This window comes from Abramis brama, assembly GCF_963993115.1.
Source record: "Abramis brama genome assembly, chromosome: 4".
Classification (NCBI taxonomy): Eukaryota; Metazoa; Chordata; class Actinopteri; order Cypriniformes; family Leuciscidae; genus Abramis; species Abramis brama.
The window spans coordinates 58,155,424-58,182,923 of NC_139966.1; the positions used below are offsets into that span (position 1 = coordinate 58,155,424).

The 27,500-nt window shown below is 38.7% G+C and overlaps 2 protein-coding genes across 7 annotated transcripts in view; both read right to left on the bottom strand.

Moving 5' to 3' along the window:
• Positions 1 to 749: 749 nt before the first annotated feature.
• On the bottom strand, positions 750 to 14,921 carry tmem214 (transmembrane protein 214). The gene is made up of 16 exons (XM_084111009.1): positions 14,422 to 14,921; positions 13,393 to 13,580; positions 12,875 to 13,025; positions 11,243 to 11,377; positions 10,186 to 10,268; positions 8,097 to 8,202; positions 7,353 to 7,434; positions 7,161 to 7,262; positions 6,791 to 6,932; positions 4,653 to 4,744; positions 4,516 to 4,564; positions 4,330 to 4,437; positions 3,477 to 3,691; positions 2,828 to 2,996; positions 2,404 to 2,555; positions 750 to 1,469 (listed from the first exon to the last, which is right to left on the bottom strand). The coding sequence occupies exons 1-16, from the start codon at positions 14,555 to 14,557 to the stop codon at positions 1,343 to 1,345; spliced, it is 2,037 nt and encodes a 678-aa protein (XP_083967135.1). The 5' UTR covers positions 14,558 to 14,921; the 3' UTR covers positions 750 to 1,342.
• A 2,865-nt stretch (positions 14,922 to 17,786) lies between these two features.
• Positions 17,787 to 27,500, bottom strand: part of mapre3b (microtubule-associated protein, RP/EB family, member 3b) — a 9,924-nt gene continuing 210 nt past the window's right edge. Inside the window, exons 2-9 of one of the 6 annotated variants that reach the window (XM_084111015.1) lie at positions 23,889 to 23,958; positions 22,891 to 23,018; positions 21,152 to 21,297; positions 20,396 to 20,597; positions 19,553 to 19,701; positions 18,653 to 18,805; positions 18,462 to 18,489; positions 17,891 to 18,025 (exon numbers count right to left, since the gene is read on the bottom strand). In XM_084111015.1, coding sequence (XP_083967141.1) covers positions 18,487 to 18,489; positions 18,653 to 18,805; positions 19,553 to 19,701; positions 20,396 to 20,597; positions 21,152 to 21,297; positions 22,891 to 23,011 — 774 coding nt within the window. In that variant the 5' untranslated portion in view covers positions 23,012 to 23,018; positions 23,889 to 23,958 and the 3' untranslated portion in view covers positions 17,891 to 18,025; positions 18,462 to 18,486. Of the gene's footprint in view, positions 18,026 to 18,461; positions 18,490 to 18,607; positions 18,806 to 19,552; positions 19,702 to 20,395; positions 20,598 to 21,151; positions 21,298 to 22,890; positions 23,019 to 23,888; positions 23,959 to 27,500 lie in introns of all 6 variants that reach the window. The other 5 variants (XM_084111013.1, XM_084111014.1, XM_084111012.1 and 2 more) reach the window with 5 other exon arrangements.

Consider the following 27,500-nt stretch of genomic DNA (forward strand, 5'->3'; position numbering starts at 1 on the left):
CTATTTCTACAGTAAATGCAGGTACACTCGCTTACTCGATCTACTAAAAAAATAGTCCCACCCTGCCCGTGAACAGCAACAGAAGTTCCTTTATTTCGCCAGTAGATGGCGGCAAAGACCGTCTTTATGAGTGAGTCAGTCAGTAGAAAAGACTTTTATATTGAAAGGGCTGAAACTGACCTGACGGAAAAATGCTACAGCTACTGTAAATGCAGGTACACTCGCTTACTCGATTCTACTCTATAAGCTTATCAATGAGAACTATTATGTTGAAGTTGCTGAGAGTGGTTGCTATCTGTGTTGTGTAGTGATATATAGGACCGTTGGGTGAAGCGGTGATAGCAGTGTCGTGAATAAAACACAGCTATTGACCAATCAGAATTAAGGACTGGAACTAACCGTTTTATAAATAAAAAACAAAATAAAAAAGTCTTCCTTCGAGCCGGATTCGAACCAGCGACCTAAGGATTTCAGTGAATCACCTCTACAGTCCTCCGCTCTACCAACTGAGCTATCGAAGGGGTTGAAGACTGGATGAATAGTATCAGCTATGAATGTTCACAATACCCACAGCGGTTCACCTACTCGAGACCTTTATGTTTTTATAAATCCACAGATAAATGATATATGATGTTAATTTTATGCTTCCATGCTTTCTCAAACAAATTATTGTATTTATACATTCAAACAGAAGCATTTGGGATCAATCACAATGAAAACTGAAACACAACAGATGGAATGAGCAGAACTGAACAGCATTGGTTGATTTATTTATAAATCATTTACAAAGTAACAAATCAGCTCATCTTACAGGACACACACACCAGATTCAAACTTTCAATAATGTGTTAATCTGAAACAGAACTGAACCTCTGGCAAATCCCAAACAGGCCGAAAGCAGAGGGTTTGGGTTTGATTCGCAGTCTAGCACAGGAGGTTCAGTCGTGGATGCTTGTGTTGCTTCATAAGGGACAGAAACAGCAAATCATCCAGTCACATTAATATTCAGTGTTCAAGTAAAGAGCTCAGCCAGCAGCAGTAGTCATCGTTAGTGATCCGTCTCGGTGCTTCACCACAGACATGTTTCATTCGGAACAAGAGGCCCATCACTGGTTTACACACACACACTCACGCACACTATCGATGAGGGCTGTGTGTGTGTGTGTGTAAAACAGCCTCTTTCAACTCCGTCTGGATTGGCAACTTTGTGTAAAATAAACATCAAGAAAAACATCTGCATAAAAGACAGAACTGTCAGTACAACAGATATAAAATCTCATGCAAATTGACAAAAAAAAAGCAAAAAGGGAGGTGAAGAAACGTCTGTTTAAAAGTGTGTGTATCACGCTCGTGACAGCAGCTCCTGCGCTCGGCTCTTGAGGGCCGTCGTGGCGTCCTGCAGGTACACCCAGGTGCTGTTCGTGAACGACCTCACGTGATTCTGTAAGCAGTGCAGAGAAACCTCGCCACTACAGACACACAAAACACATCGCATGCATTCAATTAATACATTTTTCGCTAACTGTGACTTTGTATATGTACATTTCTGAAATACATAACTTAGTTTCCTCTGATAACAGAACACTCTGAATTGTAATATGGACTCATGCACTTTCTGTAAAGCAGATTTGAAATTATGTGTATTGTGAAAAGCACTACACAAATAAACGTGAATTGAATTGCTAAACTCATTTACATAAGACCGCCCACATTCACACATCATTGCGTGTTCAAAACTCACAGAGCCACTGTTACTCAATTCACATGCGAGGACGTTAGCCAATCATAACAGAGGTTATTTGCATATGTAAGTTCAAAAGGAGTCATTAAATATATATAAAGCCAATCGATTTAAATATTTTAATGTAATTAAGTAAAAAGCAGACAATATTGTGCCTAAAAATAACACAATATTAACTTCTCATTTATTGAAATGTTGTATAAAATCAATATCACATTTGAACTTGTGATATTCGGGACAAAAACAGCACTCGTGTGATTCTTCCGGGAACGAACACGTCACAATATTCCTCATTTAAATAATTAATATGCAGAATAAAGGGGCGGGGCCTGGTTGAGTTAGTTAGTAGTGTGTTAAACTGGCGGTTATGGTAAGGGGCGGGACATTTCCCAAACACACTCAGTGCTCGACCAATCACAACACACTGCTCCAGCCGACCAATCAGAGCACAGTGTGCTTTTCAGAAGGAGGGGCTTCATAGAGACAGGAAGTAAACAGAGCGTTACTGACAGACTGGGAAGAGAGGAGCCGCAACAATGGAGAATATGAGGAGAATAATCAACATTCAAGCAGGAAAACCTGTTCTAGTAGAGCCTGAAAGCAGTGTGTGTGTGTGTGTGTGTGTGTGTGTGTGTGGTGTGTGTTGAGTGTTGATGACTCACTTGCAGGACTCCTGTAGGTTCTTCCAGGTGTGTTGCAGAGCTGTGGACAGATACTGCAGTGACGGGATGATGAAGCGCTCATGGATGAACAGCAGAAGCTCCTTCACGTACTCGATGAACTGAAACACACTCTCTGGAGTGTTTGCGTGGATCTGAGTGAGGAACACACACACACACACACACGGTTAAATGAAATTCCAGGACTTTCAAGGTCACTATTTTTGGTTTTCAAGTACTTCAATCAGTTCCTTGCAAGTTAATTTCAAACCCTGATAATAGGAATCACAATTTTTAATTCCAATTAAATTAAATTAAAATTAAATTCCAAACAATCTATTAGAGATTTCCCCAGCTCATGCAGTCCTCCTGTAAAAACACATGATCTGTTCTCCTCAGAATATAAGTGTGTGTGTGTGATGCTCACCCATTGGATCAGCCGCGGCACGTTCTCCTGCAGCCAGAGCAGCAGCTGTGAGCTCTTCTGTGCGACGAAAGCGAACGCCACCTTCACCCGCTCCTTCCCGTCCTCCAGCACCGGCCCCACGGCCTCCACGCCGCGCGAGTAATAGTGCGGCGTGTTCTCGGCCAACCAGCTGCAAGCACACGAACACACGTGAGTCATGTGACCTCACACTCAGCACACACTCGTGAGTCATTTGACCTCACACCCAGCACGCACTCGTGAGTCATGTGACCTCACACTCAGCACGCACTCGTGAGTCATGTGACCTCACACCCAGCACGCACTCGTGAGTCATGTGACCTCACACCCAGCACACACTCGTGAGTCATGTGACCTCTGACCTCACACTCAGCACGCACTCGTGAGTCATGTGACCTCACACCCAGCACGTTCACATTACAGTTTAGAGTGATCTGTTTTCAGAGGTAACCATCCAAGTTATGTATTTCAGAAATGTACATATACAAAATCACAGTTCGCTAAAAATTTATTAATTGAAACATTGTAATAAATTAACGCAGAAACAATGAGCTCAGTGAAGTAACGAATACTTGTTTGTTAACAAATGATTATGACATTTAATATAATACCATCTCTGGCTCACTCTGACCTGACGCCCTGTTGGCCGTAATGCGACGCTTTGCTCCAGGCCTGCTGGGATACGGCGGTGACCCCTGACCTCTCCAGGTACAGCGCTGTGGTGGAGTCTGTGAACGAGCCATGTGACCTGACGTCATGCGCGATGAAGCCCGCCACGAACACCAGCGTCATCATCAGCACGCGCCACCACGGGAAACCCTGACCGCTCATCTTCTGCTGCAGGGACTGATGGGTAAAAGGGCGACACAATATATCAACATACAACAATCCAGCTGTGTGTGTGTGTGTGTGTGTGTGTGTGTGTGTGTCGTGTAAGAGAAAGAGCGTTCAAGTGCGCAGCAGAAAATAAATCTGTTCATTTTTGCACACAATATAATTATGCAGATTTGCCAGTGTATGTTTGTGTGTGTGTGTGTGTGTGTGTGTGTGTGTGTATGTGAGTATGTGTGTGTGAGTGTGTATGGGTGGGTGTGTGTGTGTGTGTGTGTGTGTATATATATATATGTATGCATGTATGTGAGACTGTGTGAGAGTGTGTATGCGAGTGTGTGTGCGTGCAAGTGTGTGTGTATGTGTGCATGAGAGTGTGTGTGCGCACGAGTGTGTGTATGTGTCCATGCGTGTGAGTGTGTGTATGCGTGTGTGTATGTGTGTGTTTGAGAGAGTGTGAGTGTGTATGCGTGTCTGTATGCATGTGTGGGTATGTGTGTGTGTGTGTGTGTGTGTGTGTGTATACGTGTGTGCGAGTGTGTGTGCGCGTGTATGCATGTTTGTGTGAGTGCGTGTGGGTGTATGCATGTGTGTGTCCATGCGTGCGAGTGTGTGTGTGTATGCATGTGTGTGAGTGTGAGTGTGTGTCTTACAGTGCAGAGCGAGTTGCAGTCTTGAATGTCGTGTGTGTTGGTGCTGGTCTGCAGCTCGTCATTGGTCACTCTGAAGGACTGGATGGTGTCCTGGAGGTTTTTCTGTAACTAAACGACGACACATGACGTGAGGACAGAGAGGAGCACGAGACGACGGGTCTGTGTGTGTGTGTGATGCGCTCTTACCTTCGGAGGAAGTGTTTTCCAGGACTTCAGCAGGTGATTTAACAGCAGACTGAACACAGAGAGCAAGCATTGAATAAGATGTTGAATTACAACCTCCTGATGTGTTAATAGTTCAGAAGAGCATTGACTGAGGTCACCTGGACTGAGGCAGGTGTTTGGTGTATAACTGCCTCCAGACGCTCAGACTCTGGCCGTCGACGGTCAAACACTCTGTCAGGCTTCTGAGGAGCTGCACACACACACACACACACACACACATGAATAACAGCACATTAATTATAGAATCCAGTCATAAAAATAGAATTTACTGTATACTGTAGAAAACTATCGTCAGATACACACACACACACACACACACTTCACTACAACCTGCCAAAATAAAGTTTGGTTTTACTTGAAGAAATTATGACAGGGATATATTACTATTGTTCATTAAAATATACATCTCAAATTATACTACAGTTAAAACACTTTTTTGTTGTAAAGAATATCACTATTTTTGCAGGTAACTGATTTAAACAGTAAACCACAGTTGTGAAGCACTATGTATGCCAAAAAATAAATAAATAAAAATAATAATAATAATAATAATAGTAAAAGGAATTGTACAAAATTCATTTTAAAAGATAACATTTTTAAATTGTTGCATTTTGTATGCATTCATTTGATTTAATCCAAGTTTGAATTGCAGCAGTAAACCTCTGACATGTCACACTTTGTTTGCCAAAAAAAGAAAGGAAATGTCCAAATTTCATGATTTCATTTTAAAAGATTAAAGTTGAGGTTTCAGGCATTTATTTGATTACAACTATTTTTGATAATAAAAATGTATTAAATCATAAAAAACACAGAATCCAGAAAATATTAAAACAGACAACACAGCATTTCATTTCCACAGCATCCAGAAAATTAAAATTGAAAACATAGAATTTCAGAAAAAAAAAAAAAAAAAAGTTTGGGAGAAAATGAAACGGAATGTGGAAAAAATAAATAAAACGGAATGTGGAAAAATAAAATAAAACGGAATGTGGAAAAATAAAATAAAACGGAATGTGAAAAAAAAAAGGAATGTGAAAAAAAAAAAAAAAACGGAATGTGGAAAAATAAAACGGAATGTGGAAAAATAAAATAAAACAGAATGTGGAAAAAACGGAATGTGGAAAAAACGGAATGTGGAAAAAACGGAATGTGGAAAAATAAAATAAAACGGTATGTGAAAAAAAAAAAAAAAAACGGAATGTGGAAAAATAAAACGGAATGTGGAAAAATAAAATAAAACAGAATGTGGAAAAAACGGAATGTGGAAAAAACGGAATGTGGAAAAAACGGAATGTGGAAAAATAAAATAAAACGGTATGTGAAAAAAAAAAGGAATGTGAAAAAAAAAAAAAAAACGGAATGTGGAAAAATAAAACGGAATGTGGAAAAATAAAATAAAACAGAATGTGGAAAAAACGGAATGTGGAAAAAACGGAATGTGGAAAAATAAAATAAAACGGTATGTGGAAAAATAAAACGGAATGTGGAAAAATAAAACGGAATGTGGAAAAATAAAATAAAACAGAATGTGGAAAAATAAAACGGAATGTGGAAAAATAAAATAAAACAGAATGTGGAAAAAACAGAATGTGGAAAAAACGGAATGTGGAAAAATAAAATAAAACGGTATGTGGAAAAATAAAATAAAACGGTATGTGGAAAAATAAAACGGAATGTGGAAAAATAAAGCGGAATGTGGAAAAATAAAATAAAACGGAATGTGGAAAAATAAAATAAAACAGAATGTGGAAAAATAAAACGGAATGTGGAAAAATAAAATAAAACGGAATGTGGAAAAATAAAATAAAACGGAATGTGGAAAAATAAAATAAAACAGAATATGGAAAAATAAAATAAAACGGAATGTGGAAAAATAAAGCGGAATGTGGAAAAATAAAATAAAACAGAATGTGGAAAAATAAAGCGGAATGTGGAAAACTAAAATAAAACGGAATGTGGAAAACTAAAATAAAACGGAATGTGGAAAACTAAAATAAAACGGAATGTGGAAAAATAAAATAAAACGGAATGTGGAAAAATAAAATAAAACAGAATGTGGAAAAATAAAACGGAATGGAAAAATAAAATAAAACGGAATGTGGAAAAATAAAATAAAACGGAATGTGGAAAAATAAAACGGAATGTGGAAAAATAAAATGGAATGTGGAAAAATAAAATAAAACGGATGTGGGAAAATATAAAACTGAATTTAATAAGGCTAGTTGATGTGTCGCACCTCTTTCTTCATGGCATCAGGGCAGTTCGGTGTTGCTCGTGACAGGAATGACGGGAAGTACGTGTGCAGTGTCGATTCAGGTTTCGCTCCGAACGCCAGAACCTTCAGTCGCGGATAAAGCCGACACAACTGCTCCTGCAGACTGAGAAACAACCCGCACACACACACCTCAGCGGCCGCCTGATCGCTTGTGCGTCTCAGAGAGACTCCCTCGTATAGACTTCACTCGTTTCATTACTGGATGAGTCAGTGTTTTTGAAAAAAACTCCTGAACGAATGATTCAATGACTCACTCATAACATTAATGGAAGAATCAGCATGATTGAACAAATCTCTTGAATGATTCAGTGACTCACGTAAAGTGCCTTACCTTTGTGACAGGGCGTTTTTGGGCATGTAAGCAAAGTCCAGCAGCGGAAAGAACTCTTTCGGCCCCATGATCCCGAAACCTTTGGTCAGGTTGGCATGAAGCCTGAAACACGGATACAACAAACCCTGAGCTTCTGCTCAGACAGTCCAGGACTTCCTTGGATTGAAAAGTAAAGATCTGGTAAAGACTTACGTGAGGAGTCGCTCCAGATAAGCGACGGCGTACGCAGAGAGCGCTTTCATCCCGAGAACGGGAAGCATAATTCCCAACCAAACTACAGGACAACAACAACAAACAGGTCATATCATGAAATTATCTGGACGTTACAGCTGCACTTTTCTGGGTAAACTCAGAATCATGACTTTTTTTAAAATCTGTTTGAACAAATGATTAAATGCCATAAAGACTTCATTTGTTTCATTACTGGATGAATCAGCGTTTTTGAACGAATCTCTTGAATAAATGATTCAATGACTCACTCGTAGTCTTCACTCGTTTCATTAATGGATGAATCAGCGTTTTTGAACAAATCTCTTGATTGTTAAAATAAATGTTTGTCATTGAATCATTCAGTCACTTGTCTCCATCTGCTGGTGTAACAATGTAATTAAAACTAATTTTATTTGAAGCATCAAGTTACTTTCAAAAGGTGATTTCCTCTATTTTGATCTCTACCGACAGACAGAGCCGAATCACTGTCATTGAGGAATGCGATCACGTGGGTGTTTGAATCGAGATTGTGATTTCCGCACAGAATACTTCAAAGTTATGAGTGTATTTGGTGCAAGAAACAAATAAAAGCGTGTTGAATGAGGCCTTTCAGAGGGCAATGAGGAAACGCAGCATAAAGTTCATTAGTTTCAGTCCTGCTGGTCGTGTTCGGTCCCCAGAGAGACTGCAGTTACACACATCAGATGATTTCTCCACACGTCTCACCTCTGATGCCCTGGCCGAGGTCGTAGAAGCCCGCCTGTCCCAGCGCCCACATGATGGTCAGGCACGTGACGGGCCGGTTCTGATGCGAGCGCAGGAGCTCCAGGTGCTGTGGAGAGGTCACACACACCTCAGTCAACTGTAAAACACTTTCAGTGCATGAAACAGTGTCATAAAAGCGTCTATTAATTGCTAGGACTGGGCAAAAAAATTGATTTTTCAATTAATCGTTTTTTAAAATGTGGTCGATTCAAAATCGATTCTCAAACGCCACGAATCTATTATTTTCCCATATTTATTTATCCATCACCCAGAAGCCAGTGTTAGTTTTCCTCCAGTTCATAGGCTTCCATGTTACAGTAATGCTGGGAGATTTTATGTGTGTTTAATCTTAAAGGTGCCTTATGTAAAAATTGAGGTAAAAATATCCAAAAAATGAGCTACATGCATCAAAAGAATGAGAAGAAATAAGGGCGATGATGTCATTAAAAAAATGTCAAGTTATAGTGCTGCAGAGATATCAACCTCAATTAGCATTAGCATTAATAGCCACGGCCCGACAGGTGTCGTAATACCAGTTTCGGCCATGGGAGGCGGTATGCCGGCAACATAACCACCAGCCAAACATGCAATACACGAATAACTCGCACGGCTTGTGGGCGTACTTGAACCTGATGTCAATCGTGTGGAAAGTAGCCTACTGCCCACTACTACATTCAAATAAAATATGATAAAAAAGGAACAGAACCAGAGTAAACATTGGCACTGCTTTTCATCGCTGGAGACAACTAATGGACATGAAAAAAATGAGGTTCGACTCCGAACTTGCAACATTTCTTTTGGATTGGTAAGTAAGATGATGCTGTTAGTATTTCGTTAGAAGTTTGTTTTATATGTTTGTGTAGATTTTCGGGAAGTTATAACATAGAAATGTATCGAAGGCTGTTCGATAAACGTATATAACGTTCATAAATACAGTATTGTAATATAGTACACATAGCACAATCTCTATTGCTCTTTTTTTCTTGCCAACTACGTGACCTATATTATGTATATTAAATGGCTTTCCTGAGGTAAATCTGACATAATTGTTCTCCAGCTGTGTTATTGACCTCTTCACGATGATAAAAAACACTGATTGGTCGATATTATGTATGAGGAATACATTTTGGTAAGTTGTAGCCTAACGTTACTGTATCTTTCAGTGTTCGTGATTTTTTTACTATTAGCTAGTAGAGATGATCGGTTCACATGCGCTAGGGATCTGTCGTGTAACATTTACAAGCGCCAAAACGGTATTTAATTGACAGAATCTGAGAGCTGAGATTTTTTTATATCATAACTAACCTGCTCTGTCTAGTCTGTCGGTCTCCGTGTCCTCTTTGCTTCGCGATTTTTCTGTGCGTGAGAAAATTGATGTGTGGGGTGAGAGCGTGTGAAAAGTGTTTGCGTGTGTCTCACGGTTAATGCGTGAGAGTTGGAAGCTCTGGTTACGTTGGCGCTAGCTTGGTCAACATCAGCGAATGCTGTCTGTCAAATTAATGTAATTCAAACTAACAATAAAAATGTAATATGAACAAAACGAATATGAACATATTCACTGGTAAAGGTGAAGGGGAGTAGCTTGAAGATATTCATACTCTAGAGTAGACCAACTCACTTTCTGGAGGTATACTGCCCCCATCTGGTATGGAATGTGGAGTATGAATTTATTTATTTTTACATAAGGCACCTTAAAACATAAAATAACCTGATCCTGTTTGATCAAGGCATGCGACTGTTCTGACTTGCATCAAAATCCAGTCTATTCATCGTATGCATTTGAAATAGAGTTGGGTTTGTTTTAATGTGCCCAAGTGTACCAAAAATAAAAAGTTTAATATACAGGTTTGAGGCTCTTAATATCTTTTGATTAATTAACCACTTGTAAACTTATGTTCACTGTTCTTTAAAAAAAAAAAAAAATAGGATTTGTATTAAATCTATATTCTTTGAGTCGAATCGAGAATCGCATCGGAGCATCTGACTGGATCCCCAGCTCTATCAGCTGCCCGGTAGAGTTTACTCATGGTGTGTGAAGAGCTCGACTCACGTCGGAGAGGTTCAGCGTGGCGATCTTGGGTTTGTCCTGCATGAGGGCTTGAATACACATCCTGTATCCATGCAGAGACTCGCCTGCCAAAGCAGCAGAAACCATTATTAGAGATAACCGCAGTGAATGTGCAGTTTAAATTGAATTGATCACATTATGCCATTCAAATAAGAGAAATTTAAACGTTTAAAGGGGTTGCATGCAAGAATTTTCATGTATTAATTGCTTTTTGTATTGACAAAAAAAAAAAAAGAAAAAAAAAAGACACCTTCCTAGAATGTCTATGAAAGCATGTAGACACATTTTTATGAAGTATATTAGGGATGCACCGATATGAACATTTTGTCCGATACCGATAATTCTTTATATTTGAAAGCCGATAACCGATATATTGGCTGATCAATTTAAATAAATATTTATATCATTTTTGAGAGCCTGATTACAAAAACCATGTCCCACACACACACACACACACACACACACACAATTACAATGATGTTCATTCACATTATAATGTTATGTAGCCGATATGACACGTTGCACTTTACTGTATTTTCCTTTTTGAAGTGATTCCAATCATATTTCAATCAATTTAAATCCATCATGTTGAACAGTCGCATCTGAAGTGTCTCAGCTGAAGGAGATAATACATTATTTATCGGCTTTAATATATCGGCAACATTTTCTTATCAGGCCGATAACATCAAAAATGAACGTATATCAGCTGATACCAATATGGCGGACAATATATTGTGCATCCCTAATATATATATATATGTGATCGTTAATCACAATTATTTGTATGACAGTTAATCAGCACTAAATTCATGATTGATCAGGTCTAGCAAGAACATCACTGAAGGAAACGGTCGAGAGTGAGAGTGACAGAAGAGTCATTATTCCTGTAACTGAGACACACTGACACACACATCTAATACACAACGGAGACAAACACACACATGGAATCTGGCCAAAACCACATGACCACTAAATACGAGGCGAGCCGAACAAGCAGTCAGAGAGTGCGGTGCGTGAACGTGAACGTGACTCCACTCACTCGGCTGCCGGTCCTGCTGTCGGATCATGGTGAACACGCAGTGGTCGAAGAACTCGGGCAGCGCGTCGGAACATTTGCCCAGCAGGTTTTTAATGATGCCCTTCAGCTCCTTCCCAGCAAGGCAGTATGGGTAATCTAGACACACAAACAGCATTAGATAAGATCTGCAAAAACACAGTTTCCTTCAGGACACAGATCAGCCAATGGAGTCGTGACGTTCAGAGGGTGACGCTGGATTTGGTCCAAAAAGTCACATTGGTGTTTTTAAAGGGGTTATGCAAGAATCTTCTCGTATTAATCACTTTTTTATTGCCAATGTGTGAACAGCTTGTAATGAAAATTTAAAGGATTCGTTCACTTCAGAATTAAAATCTCCTGATAGTTTACTCACACACACGTCATCCGAGATGTTCATGTCTTTCTTTCTTTAGTCGGAAAGATATTAAGGTTTTTGAGGAAAACATTCCAGGATTTCCTCCATATAGTGACTTCAATGGGGTCCAACGGGTCGAAGGTCCTGGGGCCGGTTTCACAAAGCTATTTTAGACCGGTCTATAGTGTTAGACAAGTCTAAAATTTGCTCATAGACTAGTCTAATGCAAGTTAGACTGTTTCACAGAAATAAAGACTGACTTAATTTAGACCAAAAAAATTAGACACCTTACCCCAGGCTAACTTAGGTCTCTATGTTACCTTGGCAACCAGCAGTAACAATCAGTTACATTACAAACAGCCAGAAGAAAAGGGAAAATGGCTCATAATTTGTGAAACCGGCCCCAGATGTGAGTTTCAGTGCAGCTTCAGAGTCTCGACACGATCCAGCCGAGGAATAAGAGTCTCATCTAGACAAACCAGCGGACATTTTATAACACCACAAACATTTATATACTTTTAACCACTAATGCTGGTCTTGCACGTCCACGAGTTCACGCATTACGTAATCAAGCTGGAAAGGCGGTCACCTGACGTAGGCATTTTCTCCTTCAACTTCAAAATCGTCCGACATTATTTACCTTTTATTTATTTATTTTGTAAATGGCGTTTGACTCAGTCTTTGCACGTTCTCTTTGTAAACACTAGACCTGTTCTTACGCCTACGTCACACTTGACCTTTCAACCTGATTATGTAATGTGTGTCGCATCACAGCGAGTGCAAGACCAGCATTAGTGGTTAAAAGTATATAAATGTTTATGTTGTTATAAATATCCGCTGGTTTGTCTAGATGAGACTCTTATTCCTCGGCTGGATCGTGTCGAGACTCTGAAGCTGCACTGAAACTCACATCTGGACCTTCGACCCGTTGGACCCCATTGAAGACACTATATGGAGGAAATCCTGGAGTGTTTTCCTCAAAAACCTTAATATCTTTCCAACTGAAGAAAGAAAGACATGAACATCTCGGATAACGTGTGTGTGAGTAAATTATCAGGAGATTTTAATTCTGAAGTGAACGAATCCTTTAAAGCTGGTTCCTGTTTCTTCCACACGTGTTCACTCTAACACACTGATCTGCTGCTCATCAAACATTTCTGAATGTCATCAATGTTGTTTAAATATTTTAATGGGAAACACAACATTTTTCCAGGTCGTCCTGTGATTATATTCCCTCACACACACACACACACACACACCGTGGGCATAGCTGCTGAGCGTGGGGTCCGACTCCGGGGCCGGGAGCTTGTAGTTCAGGTATCCAGCGAGATCTTTCACCCAGACCGAAGGATTCTCGGGAAACAGGCTTTGACTTTTCTCCAGCTGTTGCTTCAACTCCACCACGTCCAGCTGAGACACACACACACACACAACGGTGAGATTTCATAAGCCCCTGACATTAAACACGTGTGTGTGTGTGATGGGTAGGTTTAGGGGTCGGGTTAGTGTGTGTGTGATGGGTAGTTTTAGGGGTCGGGTTAGTGTGTGTGTGATGGGTAGTTTTAGTGTGTGTGTGTGTGTGTGTGTGAGATGGGTAGGTTTAGGGGTCGGGTTAGTGTGTGTGTGTGATGGGTAGGGTTAGTGTAAGGAGACAGAATATACAGTTTGTACAGTATAAAAACTATTGTTTCTATGGAGAGTCCCCACAAGGATAGTAAACCAGACATGGGTGCGTGTGTGTGTGTGTGTGTGTGTGTGTGTGTGTGTGTGTACTCACGGCTTTGACGGCCTCCTCCAGTGTCTTGTATTGAGTGTGTTTGGAGCTGCCGTTGATGGGGGGTTTCTTGGCTTGTTTCCCGGCGCTGGGCTTCTTCTGCTGAGCTTCGGCAGCCGGAGGAGGAACCTGCTCCTTGTTCTGCTTCTTCATCTTCTCAAAGCCGTCGAAGATCGTCTCGGACATCACGTCTGGAAGCACAGAGAGAGAGAGAGAGAGTGTGTGTGTGAGAGAGAGAGGCTGAGACGAGAGAGAGACACTGAGACGAGAGAGAGCCTTATAGCCTCAGAGCTGATGCCCCATTACACACATTGTGCAACTCTTACTCCACACACATGCGCACGCACTCACACACACACACACTCTCTCTCTCTCTCTCTCTCACACACACACATACATTCTCTCTCTCTCTCTCACACACACACACACATATATATACACACTTTTTCTGTTTTGGTTATTTTTATGTTGTACATCAATGCTAATAATAAAATAATAATTAAATTCATGTAAAACAATACAATAAAAATATCGAAACATCATGAATAAGATCATTTAATCTGAGAAGCAATCTAAATATTGAGTTTAATATATTTTACATAAATACTGAATATAAGTGCATTTCGTTCTGATGCATTAGCCGATTTATTATCTTGAATAATAACTGAATTATGAGCATTAGTGGCCGCTGTCAGTCTCCGCTGATGATCTTGTTTGGGTTTGAATCTCCTCAGAGTTTAACTGTAATCTGCTCGTGTTTACCTCACAGTTACTGACCAAACCAGAAACATTCACTGATCAATAAATGATAAATAAGATAAATGACTCCCGTTAGCTTATAGCGTTTCTCCAAGACGCTTCAAAGAAAATCACGATCGCTGTCAAGTGATTTTTAAAGTATATTACGATGGAATTTCTTTGCTTCTGTGCAGAAGTATTAATAATACACCGATCTGACAGCCGTGTGTCCCGTGAGGAACCATCCGCCCGTGTTTCTCGTGTGTTTCTGCTGTATTTGTGTGTTTTTCTTACGGTTTTGGCTCAGGTTGGCCTCTCTCAGCGCTTTCCTGCCTGGTTTCTTGTCCTGAGCTTTTGCTCCGGAGCCGCTGCTGACATTCTGTTTCTTTCCTTTCTTCACCACTTCCCATTTCCCCACACCAGAGGCCATAATCTCGATCTGAACTTGTTAAATTATGATTTATAATCAACAGTGTTAACGGATCAAACCAACAGTTCTTATGCCACGTCTGATTGCTGTGAGAGGAACTACTTCCTGTTTCAGCGCGTCCACTCTAGGTACTTCCGGCCAAGCGAGAGTAACTAATAACGTTAGTAAGTTTTATTTCAGACCATTCCTAAATTTGCTAGTAGCGCTGTCTGTTTAGTGTATTATTCCATGAAAACATACTAAACATAACTGACATGTAGTACGTATAACAAATCCTTATCCACCAGTCTGGAAATATTAATATAATAATCTTGATAGCGCAGTAAACCCGCTAGCCTAGCACGGCCGCATAGCAAAGCTAGTTGACCAATCGGAAGCGCCGCTGAGCATCACGTGACTCAAGATTATTTGAAAGACGTTTACATTTTTTCATTTTTAATTAATCTTAACTGAATTCCATTTCAATACATTCTATATATAACTTCTTTTTTTTTTAAATGTGATTTTTTTTTACACATTATAATATTTCCAGGTCACAGCATCTTAACAAAAACCTTCATTAAGCTCAATTGTTACGTTTTATTTTCCCTCAACAAAGTAAAACTACATAGCAAAACTCAAGTTCATCGCGTTGACTTACATGTATTGCATTATAGCGGATGCCATAGATATATAAACATAGATGTACATATACATATACGTACACATATCTATAGCGGTCACTCTTTTTATTATTATTTGTCCATTTATCAATGTCTATATATCTATGGGAAGAGTGGATTGAAAAATAAAGCAGTGAACACGCGTGTCTTTCATTCCCCGCACACATTTTTATTTTACATAGTAAAACTCCAAATGGATGCCTGTTTGCATTCGACAGCAGGGGTGAAAGGGTTAATGACACAGGTCCTGTCAATCAAACTCAACCTGCGATCTCTGTGCGATAAAACAAAGACAGAGGATGAAACGTTAAATTAAAATATAGTAGCTAAAAAACTCTGTTCCATGTTGTCAGTCAGTTAAACATTAGTAATGGATTTCTTTGCCATTCTCATTTAGTGTTAGTTGTTCTTATTGTTGTTCATAAATAAATAAAACTCTCACACCTGCACTAATAATAATGATTTATCAGCAATTACTGAGAAAACACACACACACACAAACTCAACAGTTTTTTACAGTCACTAGGACACATTTCTCGGTCACTTTTATATGGAAAACTCTTCACAGTCTATAACTGAGGATTATTGATCGCTTTGGCACGAAATGCATCTGTCAAATTACCCGAATACATTTCAAACACCAGCAAAACTCAGTGCCAGTTTACATACGGTTAGAATTAAACCGGACATAATGAAAAACTGAATTATTTGCAACATTTACACAGTTTTCCGAATCTAAAAAATGAAATGCTGGTACAACATTAGGTGTATATGAACACCTACAGGTTCAGTTTCATTACCATCTACACAAAAGGGGATATTTATCAATATTTTACTGTAATGTAAACATGCGCTATGTAACAAACAGCAGTGAACTGTAAACAGTAGAGTGTTATTCTAGTTAAGAACATTAACACAAGCAATCAGTGTGTAATGCTCCTGTTGTTAGTGTGTAATGAGTGGAAAGTGCGCTAACCCTCTGCTAGTGTTCTGGAAGAATGACTTTGAGACATGAAGTGTGTTGGTGGTTTTGAATGTGAAATTAAACGCTGAAAGCTGGGAAGAGTTTGGAGAAAGTGACCTACGTTTTTGAGGAAATGTGTCGTAGCGATTGTAAAGTCAACATAAGACTCAGTGTACTTTCTCAACGCGTGATCCTGGTGTGATTGTGAATGCATTCTCTACAGCACACCCGGATCAGGAGAGACTTCATGTGGACTCAGCCTGTCTGGGATACTATCAGAGAAGCTTTCTAGGGAAACTTGTTTCTGTCACGGAATTAAAAAAAAAGTAAAAAAAAATAAATAAAAAAATAATTTCTTTCAAAAATCTCAAAATTCAGACTTTATTTCTCACAATTGCAAATTAATAACTCACAATTCTGATTTTTTTTCATGCAATTTTTACCGCAATAGCGAGTTTATACAGTATTTCGCAATTCTAACTGTTTTCTCGTAAAAGCGATTTTAGAATTCTGACTTTTTTCGCAATAGTGATTTCAAATTTAGCAATTCTCTTTTTTCGTAATAGCGAGTTTATATTTTGCAATTTGACTTTTTCGCAATAGCAAATTTTTGTTTTGTAATTCTACCTTTTTTCCACGCAATAGCGATTTTATATTTCAGAATTCTGACTTTTTTCGCAATAGTGATTTAAAAATGTGCAATTCCGACTTTTTTTGCAATAGCGAGTTTATATTTAGCAATTTGGCTTTTTCGCAATAGCGAGTTTTTGTTTTGTAATTCTACCTTTTTTCCACGCAATAGCGATTTTATATTTCGCAATTCTGACTTTTTTTTTCACGTAATAGCGATTTTATATTTCGTAATTCCGACTTTTTTTGCAATAGCGAGTTTATATTTTGCAATTCAGACTTTTTTCTTGCAATTACGAGAAATTGCAATTTATAAATTACAGGTTATAAATAGAACTGCGAAATATAAACTCGCAATTGCAAGAAAAAAAAATGCGATATGGAAAAAATTGCCTTTATTTTTTATGCAATGGCGGAAACAAGCTACCATAGTATATTTTGTTTTCACCACAGAATAAAAAACTAAATTGTGCAATTGTGCGAGTTATCACCTTGAAATTCTGCCTTTTTTCAAATCAAAACTTTAATTATGATTAAATAATGCTTGAATTATGCGATAAAAAGTCACAATTACCCATTTATTTTTTAATTCCCTGCGGAAACAAGTTTCCATCGGTTTCCATACACTGTCCAGATAATTCATTGCAACTAAAAACCCTTCTAAAGTTAAGGAAAAATAAAATAAAAATAAAAATAATAATAATTATATATATATATATATATATAATAAAAAAAAAAACATCAGCATCAAACTCTCTTATAAATTAGCTGATTGGAGCCCAAATAAAAAAACTGTTAGTCAATAACCTTGGCTGTGTGTGTTAGCTACATCAGCACCGCAAAACATCAGTGTGTGTGTGTGTGAGAAAGTGTGTGAAAGTGTCACTGCATCCTCATTCATGTTGAGGTTCAGTGCTCGAGTCATCTGGACTCACAGCCAATAAAACATCAGCGTCACTGCATGAATTCACACCTCATTAGCATAGACACGCCCCTACTCGGTCTATTAGCCTATCCCGCCACGCCCCGGTGTCTGCTGGAGTGTAAAAGAGGGAGAGAAAAGAGAGACGACATGGAGGAAGGATGAAGAGAGAGTGAGAGAGAGAGAGAGAATGATGGGATTGCAGTGAGAAAGAAGAGGATTGATCAGTATTCGTCCTGATCTCGTGGCTGATCGTCAATCTCTTCGTCCTCCGGAGGCGCAAACCCATCCTGAAAAACAGACCAAATATGAATAAACATTACGTTTGTCAAGGCTTGTACAGATTTCGTTATTATCTTTTAAATTCGAATAAATAAAATAAAATACAATAAACCAATAAAACAAAATGGGAGAAATAAAGTGCAGCAATTTAACTTTAACCGTTGAAAGGATGCGATGATAAAGATATCGCTTTCTTTATTCAAACTGAGTTTTTCTCTCATGATTATATGATTGACTTGAAGAATAAATTATGTATCATATACTTGGATCTTTATGAGCAATATCACACTCACAGCCATGAGAAATGCTTCTATATCAATTTTGTGTGAAAAGATCGCTTTATCAATAAAATTAAAAATCAATTTTGATCAATCAATCAAATCAATATGATTATTTTCAAGGGTTTTCCAGGAGTAAAATTTCCAAAAGTCAAATTCAAGTCACCTTGTACGAACCCTGGTGTGTGTGGTCACTGTTTATGACGTCATGTGTAAAACAAAAAACAAAAAAAAAGCAATACTTCATAAATCTGATGGCATGCCATGGTTAAATGCATTACATTAATAGCATGTTTAGTCGCACTAACTGACCACAATGCATTGCATTAACAGCGCCTGTGTTTCAATGCACGTCACCTCGGTGGCGTAGAGGACCTCCAGGACTTTGCCGAGGACGGGGTTCGTGTCGCTCTCGTGCTCTTGACACACCAGCTCAATGTCTCTGAGTTTGCTGAAGTAAAAATCTCTTTCTTTCTCCAGACCGCTGACCGTCAGCTTCAGGTCCATCAGCTGCGGGAAACACACACACACACACACACACGGTTCAGGGAACGATTCAATGACTCTCATCTTCATGTTCATAGTTGCTTAATCTTATTTATGTTTTGTCTGTACTTTAGTACTTAATCAATTCTGGTTAATAATCAATTGAATGCTAATCGAACGAATCGTGATGTGTTAAAGTAGCACACGATATCTGAAAATACATGCATATTTAAATTAGGCTGCATTCTGCACTTCTCATTGGCTTGTGTTCAGAGTTAAACATATTTATTAGTGCTGGACAACAATTAATTGCATCCAAAATAAAAAGTTTGTGTTTACATAATAATGTTTACATAATGTGTGTGTATGATTATTTTGCATATATAAATAAAACATGTGCATGTATATATTTAAGAAAAATGTGTTATTTATATATAAAATATTTATATTTAATATAAATTGTGTATAAATATATATATACACAGTATATACATGCAAATATTTCTTAAATATATACATGCATATGTGTATATTTATATATACAAAATAATCATGCACACAAACTTTTATTTTGGATGTGATTAATCGTTGCACAGCACTAGTGAAATACATACATATTTAAATTAGGCTGCATTCTGCACTTCTCATTGGCTCATGCTTGTGTTCAGAGTTAAACATATTTGTATATTAAATGTGTATCTGCTTCTGCATTTGTAAAAACGTTATAAAAACCATTAAAAACAGCAGAAGTCGAAGTAAACTTGTGTTCACCTGCTGGTTGAGCTCCATGATCTCGGCGTCGCCGCCTCCGTTTCGTGTCATCGGGATGTTCCGCCTGATTCCAGTCGAGGGGGCGGAGTTTATGACACGCGGGGGGGCGGGCATCGTTTTCGGTGCCGTCGGTGATGTCCGCTGGGGTCCTATATGCGAAAGCAAAGTCATTAGCCAATCACAACACACCACTTCACACAGCAGCCAATCACAGAGCAGAGGCTCATTCGACAGCCAATGGAAATTCAAGATCCACTTCGAGAGTCTCAGACTTGATGAACACACACTTAAAATCCAAAGCCCAGAAACAGCACAAGAAATATATATATATAATAAAGAATTTATAATAAAAATAATAATTAAATAAATCAAACAAGAATATGTAAAAAATATGTAAATAATATGTAAATAATAAAAAATGAATTAAAAGAATATATAAAATTAAAATAACTGAAAAAAAAAAAAAAAAAATATATATATATATATATATATATCTCTTCTTTATTATTTTATTAATATATATATATATAATAAATATTACATATATAATAAAAATAAGAAAATAAATGTTTTCTTATTATAATTTATATATATAAAATAAAATAAATGCTGATATATTAATATATTGATTTTTTTTTATCTCTCTTGTTGAAAAGCATCAATAAAAAGAATCAAACATAAATCCAAAGCCAGAACACACAAGATCAGATCCGAAACAAATTCAAGCCCATTAGTTTGAGAAGGTTTCTCGCAGAGACTCAACTCAGGCGAGCGAAGCACACACAGACACACGCGTGCGGAGAGAGAGAGTGTGTGTGTGTGTGTGTGTGTGCGTCGGGTTACCTGCCGCTCTGGAGGAGCTCTTGGATTGGTGGAAAATGACTTCACCTGGGTTGGGAAGAGGTGTGATGTCTTGGCCTTGTCGCGCGAACTGAGGGTCGTACTCCTTCCCGTCGTAGTTGGCGTCAAATAACTTCTTAAACCACTGAACGAACTCGAAGTTGTCCTGAAACCTCCCTTTCACGAGCTTCTCCACGGGAATGATCTGAAATCAGACATCACATGTGAGAAGGTAGAGGTGCCACAATATATCGCAATGCAGAAATGCAACAATATGTTTCGTGGATAGAAAAAATTCAAGTTTTCAGAGTTTTAGTGTCAGTTAAACTAATATAATGTATAATAATGTGGGTCCTGATAATATAATAAAATATAATAAAATATAATTTATGGGTCCTGATAATGCCAAATGTCTGATGTTACCAGTAAAAGTGGCCTATGCATTATTTTAAATATATCTAGTCAGTGAAACATATTCATCTACAATAATTCAGTATTTTCAGCTTCAGGATCATGAATATTGTTATTCTGGTGTCTCTATTGTTCTTTGGGTTTCAGAACCAAGTCCAAGACTATTCATTTACACACATAATGTATATCAAATTTAGCATTTTAATCAACAGGACGTTTTCTGTTAATATTTTATCATATGTCTTGGAGTATCGCGATAATATGGTATCGTGAGTTCAGTATCGTGAGTTCAGTATCGTGACGTGAGGGATCGCTACACCCCTAACGATGAGTGTTTCTCGGTCTCACCTTGTCGACGCTCATCCTCTTGAACGCCGCCTGCAACACTTTGAAGTTGTTGATGTATTCGTGCTCCAGTTTGGCCTGAAACTTCACCTTCCTCAGCAGAATAGAGCCGGGAAACAGCATGTCCATGAACTGGCAGTACGCCGCGCCTGAGGAACGCCACAACACAACCCAGCAACACGTTTATTTACACAACACAGAGCGTTTCAGAGCAGCTTTACAGAGATAACAGGACAATAATGCAACACAGTTTGTGTCTAGAAGAAAACAGCGTCTCAGTCCAGCTTGAGGAAGTTCAGTGATGGTTCATTTTTGTTGTAAAAAAGTTATTAATGTAGTTCATTTATATATATATCTGCTCTGGAGAAAACCGTGATGTCATCGCCCAGCTCAGTTCAGTTCTCATATGATGCTGTCAGTGCAGGAGATCAATAATATTATTGAATATTAAATTAAATGTTAAATTTAATGTCCCCAACTAAGCAAGACAAAAGCCACTGGCAACACCAGCAAACACAAGGGCCCTATTTGAAGGATCTAAGTGCACTAAAGCCCAATCCCAATTCTACCCCTGCACTTGCCCCTACCCCTCTGTTTTGCGCGTTCCCGTGAAGAGGTAGGGTTGTCTCGATTCTCTTTGCTGAAGTTCGCTAACGATAGTCCCGCAACATATGTTCATGTCTGATAACTGGTGAATGTAATTGCGGCAGGGAATTGGCTTATCTTTTACCGTACGTCTGCTATGAACGCATTGTTTTCTTGTGGTTATATGTGAACGCGATATAAACGAACAGTGCTTACACAGTTTCGTGCTTTTTGCAACATGATCAACCAGTCTTGTATGTTCTTTATCAAACAGAGGCTCATTCATTTTCGCGCTGACAACGAGCAACGTTTCCTGAAGTCCAAAAATACTTAGGCGTCGAAGATATCGTCATCTCCGGTGTTTTATGCGAACTTAAGAAGAAAAATGCAAAAAAATAGCTGTAACTCACGCAAGACTACAGCTGACGACGGCATCTTGGAAGTTTGTGATAAACACTGGCGCATCTCCTGTGACGTAGGCGCTAGCGACGACGTATAATGACGTGTAACGGTGTAGTAGTGGTGTCCCATTTCTTAGGGGAATATTTTCACCCCTACGCCTTGCCACTCTGTCTAAAGGGGCAAAGGTTAGGGGTAGACGAAGGGTTAGGGGTAGACGAAGGGTTAGGGGTAGACGAAGGGTTAGGGGTAGACGAAGGGTTAGGGGTAGACGAAGGGGTATAAAATAGAATTGGGATTGGGCCTTAGTGTGTGTGTCCGAATCCACTTTTGCTAGTTTAACGACGGGAAAAATGGTCGGCGCTCCCGGTGCAAGATCTAAAAGTGTCGTCTCTATTCTCTTAATGAGTAATGGGTGTGTTTAGGGCGTAACGTGCAATAAACCAATCAGAGTCTCGTCTCCCATATGTGACTGTGTTTTGTCAACAATAAGCATAAGCATTAACATTCTGCACTTCCATTTCATAGTCTGGATCATTCACTGCGACATTTAAACCAATTCTCATGTTTAAGAATCTGTGAATTTTTTTTTGTGTGATTTTTTGTGTGGCCTTCAAACACCTTAAAATGCACATGTGTAGATCAGGAACATCTAAATGTGTGTGTATAATGCATGCCCCCAACCCCCCCCCAGCAAGATCACACCTGGGACGCGCAGCCCTGGACATGCGCGACTGCTCTCAGCGCTAGTAGCGTACCTGAGCAGAGCTGCTCGATCTTGGTGTAGTTGAGGTGAAGCGAGTCGTTGACCCAGGCCAGCATGTCATGTCTGCTCAGGTTCTCGATGGTCATCGATGTGGAGTAAACGTTCACCGCCATCCCCTAACTAAGCAGACAAAATCAGCGTTACACAAACAGCCAGTTCAGCTAACAGTTACAGCTAACAGAACGCTAGTAGCTAACATTCTCACAACTGAGCACAAAAACACGTTTTTCTGATAAAAAATGTCAATCATTTGCGAACAAACAAGTATTCATTACTTCACTGAGCTCATTGTTTCTGCCTTTAATTATTACATTGTTTAAATTAAATTAATACATTTTTAGCTAACTGTGATTTGCATATGTACATTTCTGAAATGCATAACTTAGACAGTTTCCTCTGATGTTAGATCACTGTAAACTGTAATGTGGACTCATGCACTTTCTGTAAAGCTACTTTGAAATGATGTGTTGTGAAAAGCGCTGTACTAATAAATGAATAGAAAAAAAAAAAAAGGAAATGATGAAATATTAAATTTGTTTACCTGCATGTCATGTGACCATTAACTGACATCATAGAACATGAAATATTAACTTTAAATCTAAAATTCTTAAAAGCTTTAATTCCCAGTTTTACAAGTTCAACTAGAAGTCATTAATACTGAAGAGAGAAACTGACACTCAAAACATTCTGACAACCAATGGCGTGAGTTTGGGGGCGGGACTCTCTGCTTGTCCGACCAATGGCAGATGCCGCAGTTTTCAGGAAACTTGTTTATGATTATTGTTTTTCAACTGTTTTTGACACTGAGGCTAAATTAGGCAAGAACACATGATCACATGCTCTGTGTTTCAGTAGGTGACCCACTAACAGCCTGGCAATGCTACACACATACACACACACACACACTCAGAGACACACACAGCGACACACACACCCACACCCACACCCACACTCACACTCTCTCACACACACACTCTCACACACACTCACCGTCAGTAGGTGGATGTCACAGTAGTACAGTAGCTCTCCTCTCAGTTACTGCTCCCTAAAGAACAGTGTCCTACAAACACAAAGAGAAACACACTGAACACTGAACACACACTTTCCCACAGTAACGCAGCGAACTGGAACGTTCTCAGAATGTTCTGGCAAAGTTATGAACAAAAGTTCTTACAGTAATCTTTCCAGGTCTTTAATAATGTTCTCAAAACATTTATTCATCGTTCATCGAGGGTTTGATTCTGAAATGTTTCAGTTTGGAGTTTTTTTAAATGTTTCTGCTCGTTTTAGAACTTTCAGATTCAAAAGTAACGCTCCGTATGTTTGAAGAATGATACAATGGAATCTTCCTTTAACGTTCACAGAACCAAGAAAACGTTTTTAAAACATTTAAAAAAACTGGACATTTTGAAAGTTTTTTTTAATTATATTTTCATAACTTAATGGGAACATTAGCAAAACGTTCTTAGAACATATTTTGCTGACAGGGAAGTCCAGATTAACAGTAAGTGGAAATCAGTCGGTTGATGAAGTGCCGTCCGTCATCAGTTAAACGACCGACACACACACACACACACACACACACCTGCAGAACTCAAACACTTTGTGTTTGTCTGTTTATTTCTGTTAATAAGATGTTCTCAGTGCAGATGTGTGTGTGTGTGTGTGTGTGTGTGTGTGTGTGTGTGTGTGAATGTGAGAGAGACATCAACACCAACCAGTTCCACAGGAGCTCGTGTTTACTTCCCACTGACAACATGTTTACAGACCCACACCTGATGAAGAGCAACACATTCCTGAACATTTAGTGTGTGTGTGTGTGTGTGTGTGTGTGTGTGTGTAAGTGTGTGAATGAATGAATGAGGCATTTATATTGTATACAATGAGTGAGTGTGTGTGTGTGTGTGTGTGTGTGTGTGTGTGTGTGTGTGTGTGTGTGTGTGTGTGTGTGTGTGTGTACAGTTCCAGGGAGGTGAATGTTATATAATTAAAAAAATATATTTAATAATAATATTAATAATAATTAATAAATAAATAAATTTAAGATTGCACTTACAAAGAGGGATTTCTTGGTTAAAAAGAATTAAATTATCTATATATTTTTCATATTTTTTTTTAATGATTTTTCCAGGCCTGAAAATAAATAAAACAATTATGAACTCCATAAAAGTTGTTTATTTGTGCAGATTTATTTCCTGCGCATTGCAGTGTTATTGTATTTGTTATATACTATTATAGTTATTATTGAATTAGCTTTAATATTTAGGGGTTTTTTTATGCATTTTTGTAATCTTTGTCCCCCGGCCGCCTTTTTAAAATTTTAGTGCTTCAATTCAATACAGTTAGTTGCGAAAGCAATATTTCAAATTTTCATTTAGTTTAAAACTTTCACCAAATATAAAACACTGGCACACAGAAACACACGATCATCCTCACGGCCAGACTCACAATAAACCTCTGTACATTTAAAAGCATCATGTCTTAAATCTATATCCATAATATTTCCAGGACTATCATTTATTACTGTAAAACAGAGACATTACTGTCATTAGTGTGTGTGTCGTTACTGTCATTAGTGTGTGTGTCATTACTGTCATTAGTGTGTGTGTCGTTACTGATCAGTCCGACTGAATGAACGGATCACTGTAATGCTGAGCGCTGTGGTTTCTGCTGACCGGTGCACTGGAAAACACACACACACAGACACACCCATCCCTGTGAGTGTGTGTGTGTGTGTGTGTGTGTGCGAGTGTGTAAGAGTGAGTGTGTGTGTGAGAGAGAGAGTATAAGAGTGTGTGTGTGTGTGTGTGTGTGTGTGTGAGTGAGAGAGAGAGTAAAAGAGAATGTGTGTGGGTGGGTGTGTGTGTGCGAGTGTGTGTGTGAGAGAGAGAGTATAAGAGTGTGTGTGGGTGGGTGTGTGTGTGTGTAAGAGTGAGTGTGTGTGTGAGAGAGAGTAAAAGAGAGTGTGTGTGGGTGGGTGTGTGTGTGTGGGTGGGTGTAAGAGTGAGTGTATGTATGAGTGTGTGTGTGTGTGTGTGTTTGTGTGCGAGTGTGTAAGAGTGAGTGTGTGTGTGAGAGAGAGAGTATAAGAGTGTGTGTGTGTGTGTTTGTTTGTGTGCGAGTGTGTGTGAGAGAGAGAGTATAAGAGAGTGTGTGTGTGTGTGTGTGTGTGTTTATGAGGTTATTGTTCAGTATGGCAGAGAGAGAGAGTGTGTGTGTGTGTGTGTGTGTGTGTGTGTGTTTATGAGGTTATTGTTCAGTATGGCAGAGAGAGAGAGTGTGTGTGTGTGTGTGTCTGTGTGTGGTTATGAGGTTATTGTTCAGTATGGCAGAGAGAGAGAGTGTGTGTGTGTGTGTGTGTCTGTGTGTGGTTATGAGGTTATTGTTCAGTATGGCAGAGAGTGTGTGAGTGTGTGTGTGTTTATGAAGTTATTGTTCAGTATGGCAGAGAGTGTGTGAGTGTGTGTGTTTATGAGGTTATTGTTCAGTATGGCAGAGAGTGTGTGAGTGTGTGTGTGTGTGTGTTTATGAAGTTATTGTTCAGTATGGCAGAGAGTGTGTGTGTGTGTGTGTGTGTTTATGAAGTTATTGTTCAGTATGGCAGAGAGTGTGTGTGTGTGTGTGTGAGTGTGTGTGTGTGTGTGTGGATTGTGTCTGTTTAAATGTGTTTATAATAATACACGTCACGTCTGATATATCTATCGTCTGGTCTGGAATGGTGTGTGTGTGTGTGTGTGTGTGTGGTGTTTCTCGGGCCTCTGGATGTGAATATTCTGCATTCTCCTCTGTGTGTGGGAACTGGGAGCGGAGTCGGGATATTTACACACTTCTCCAGCTCAGAGCCGGCATGAGTGTTATTATCAGACTGAATGAACGAGACAAAAGAAAACATTTCACTTTCATCTCTATCGCACCGTATCGCGTGTCAACAGAGCGTTCGCATTCAGTATTATGTGCATTATAAACACTTGTTTGCATTTATTCTTTAAGGTTTAAACTTAATTTCCAATTGGAGTAAAAGTAACCAGCATTCCTATTTAAGCATAATATCATAACAATAATTCATATTTAACAAAATGACTAAATTTGAGGAAATAATTGTAGATTGAAAGCCTATAACTTGTCTATATATACAGCATTTTTTGGCATTTATACATACATGCATAATATATATTTATATGTGTGTGTGTGTGTGCGTGTGTGCGTGCGTGCGTGCACATTGACACATACATACATATATATACATATACATATATATATATATATATATATATATATATATATATATATATATATATATATATAATGTTGTATTATTGGCACAAAACTGTCTAGCACTGTTTCGATTCTGCAATAATATCATATATTATCATATAATATTTCATACGCAGTAGTTTCGGTGATGATGTCATGGCCGGTGCGCGTCTCTGTCGTCACTGACAGTCCGTTAAACCGGGACAAATCCCTAAACTGTGTTCGTCCACCTCATAAATAATCGCTCCACGAGATTTAAAGCTGAACTAAACACACATTAGAGTCGCGCGCGTCCGAAGGGCCTCCGGTGACTGACGCATCTCTGTAATAACACACTCATTCACGATT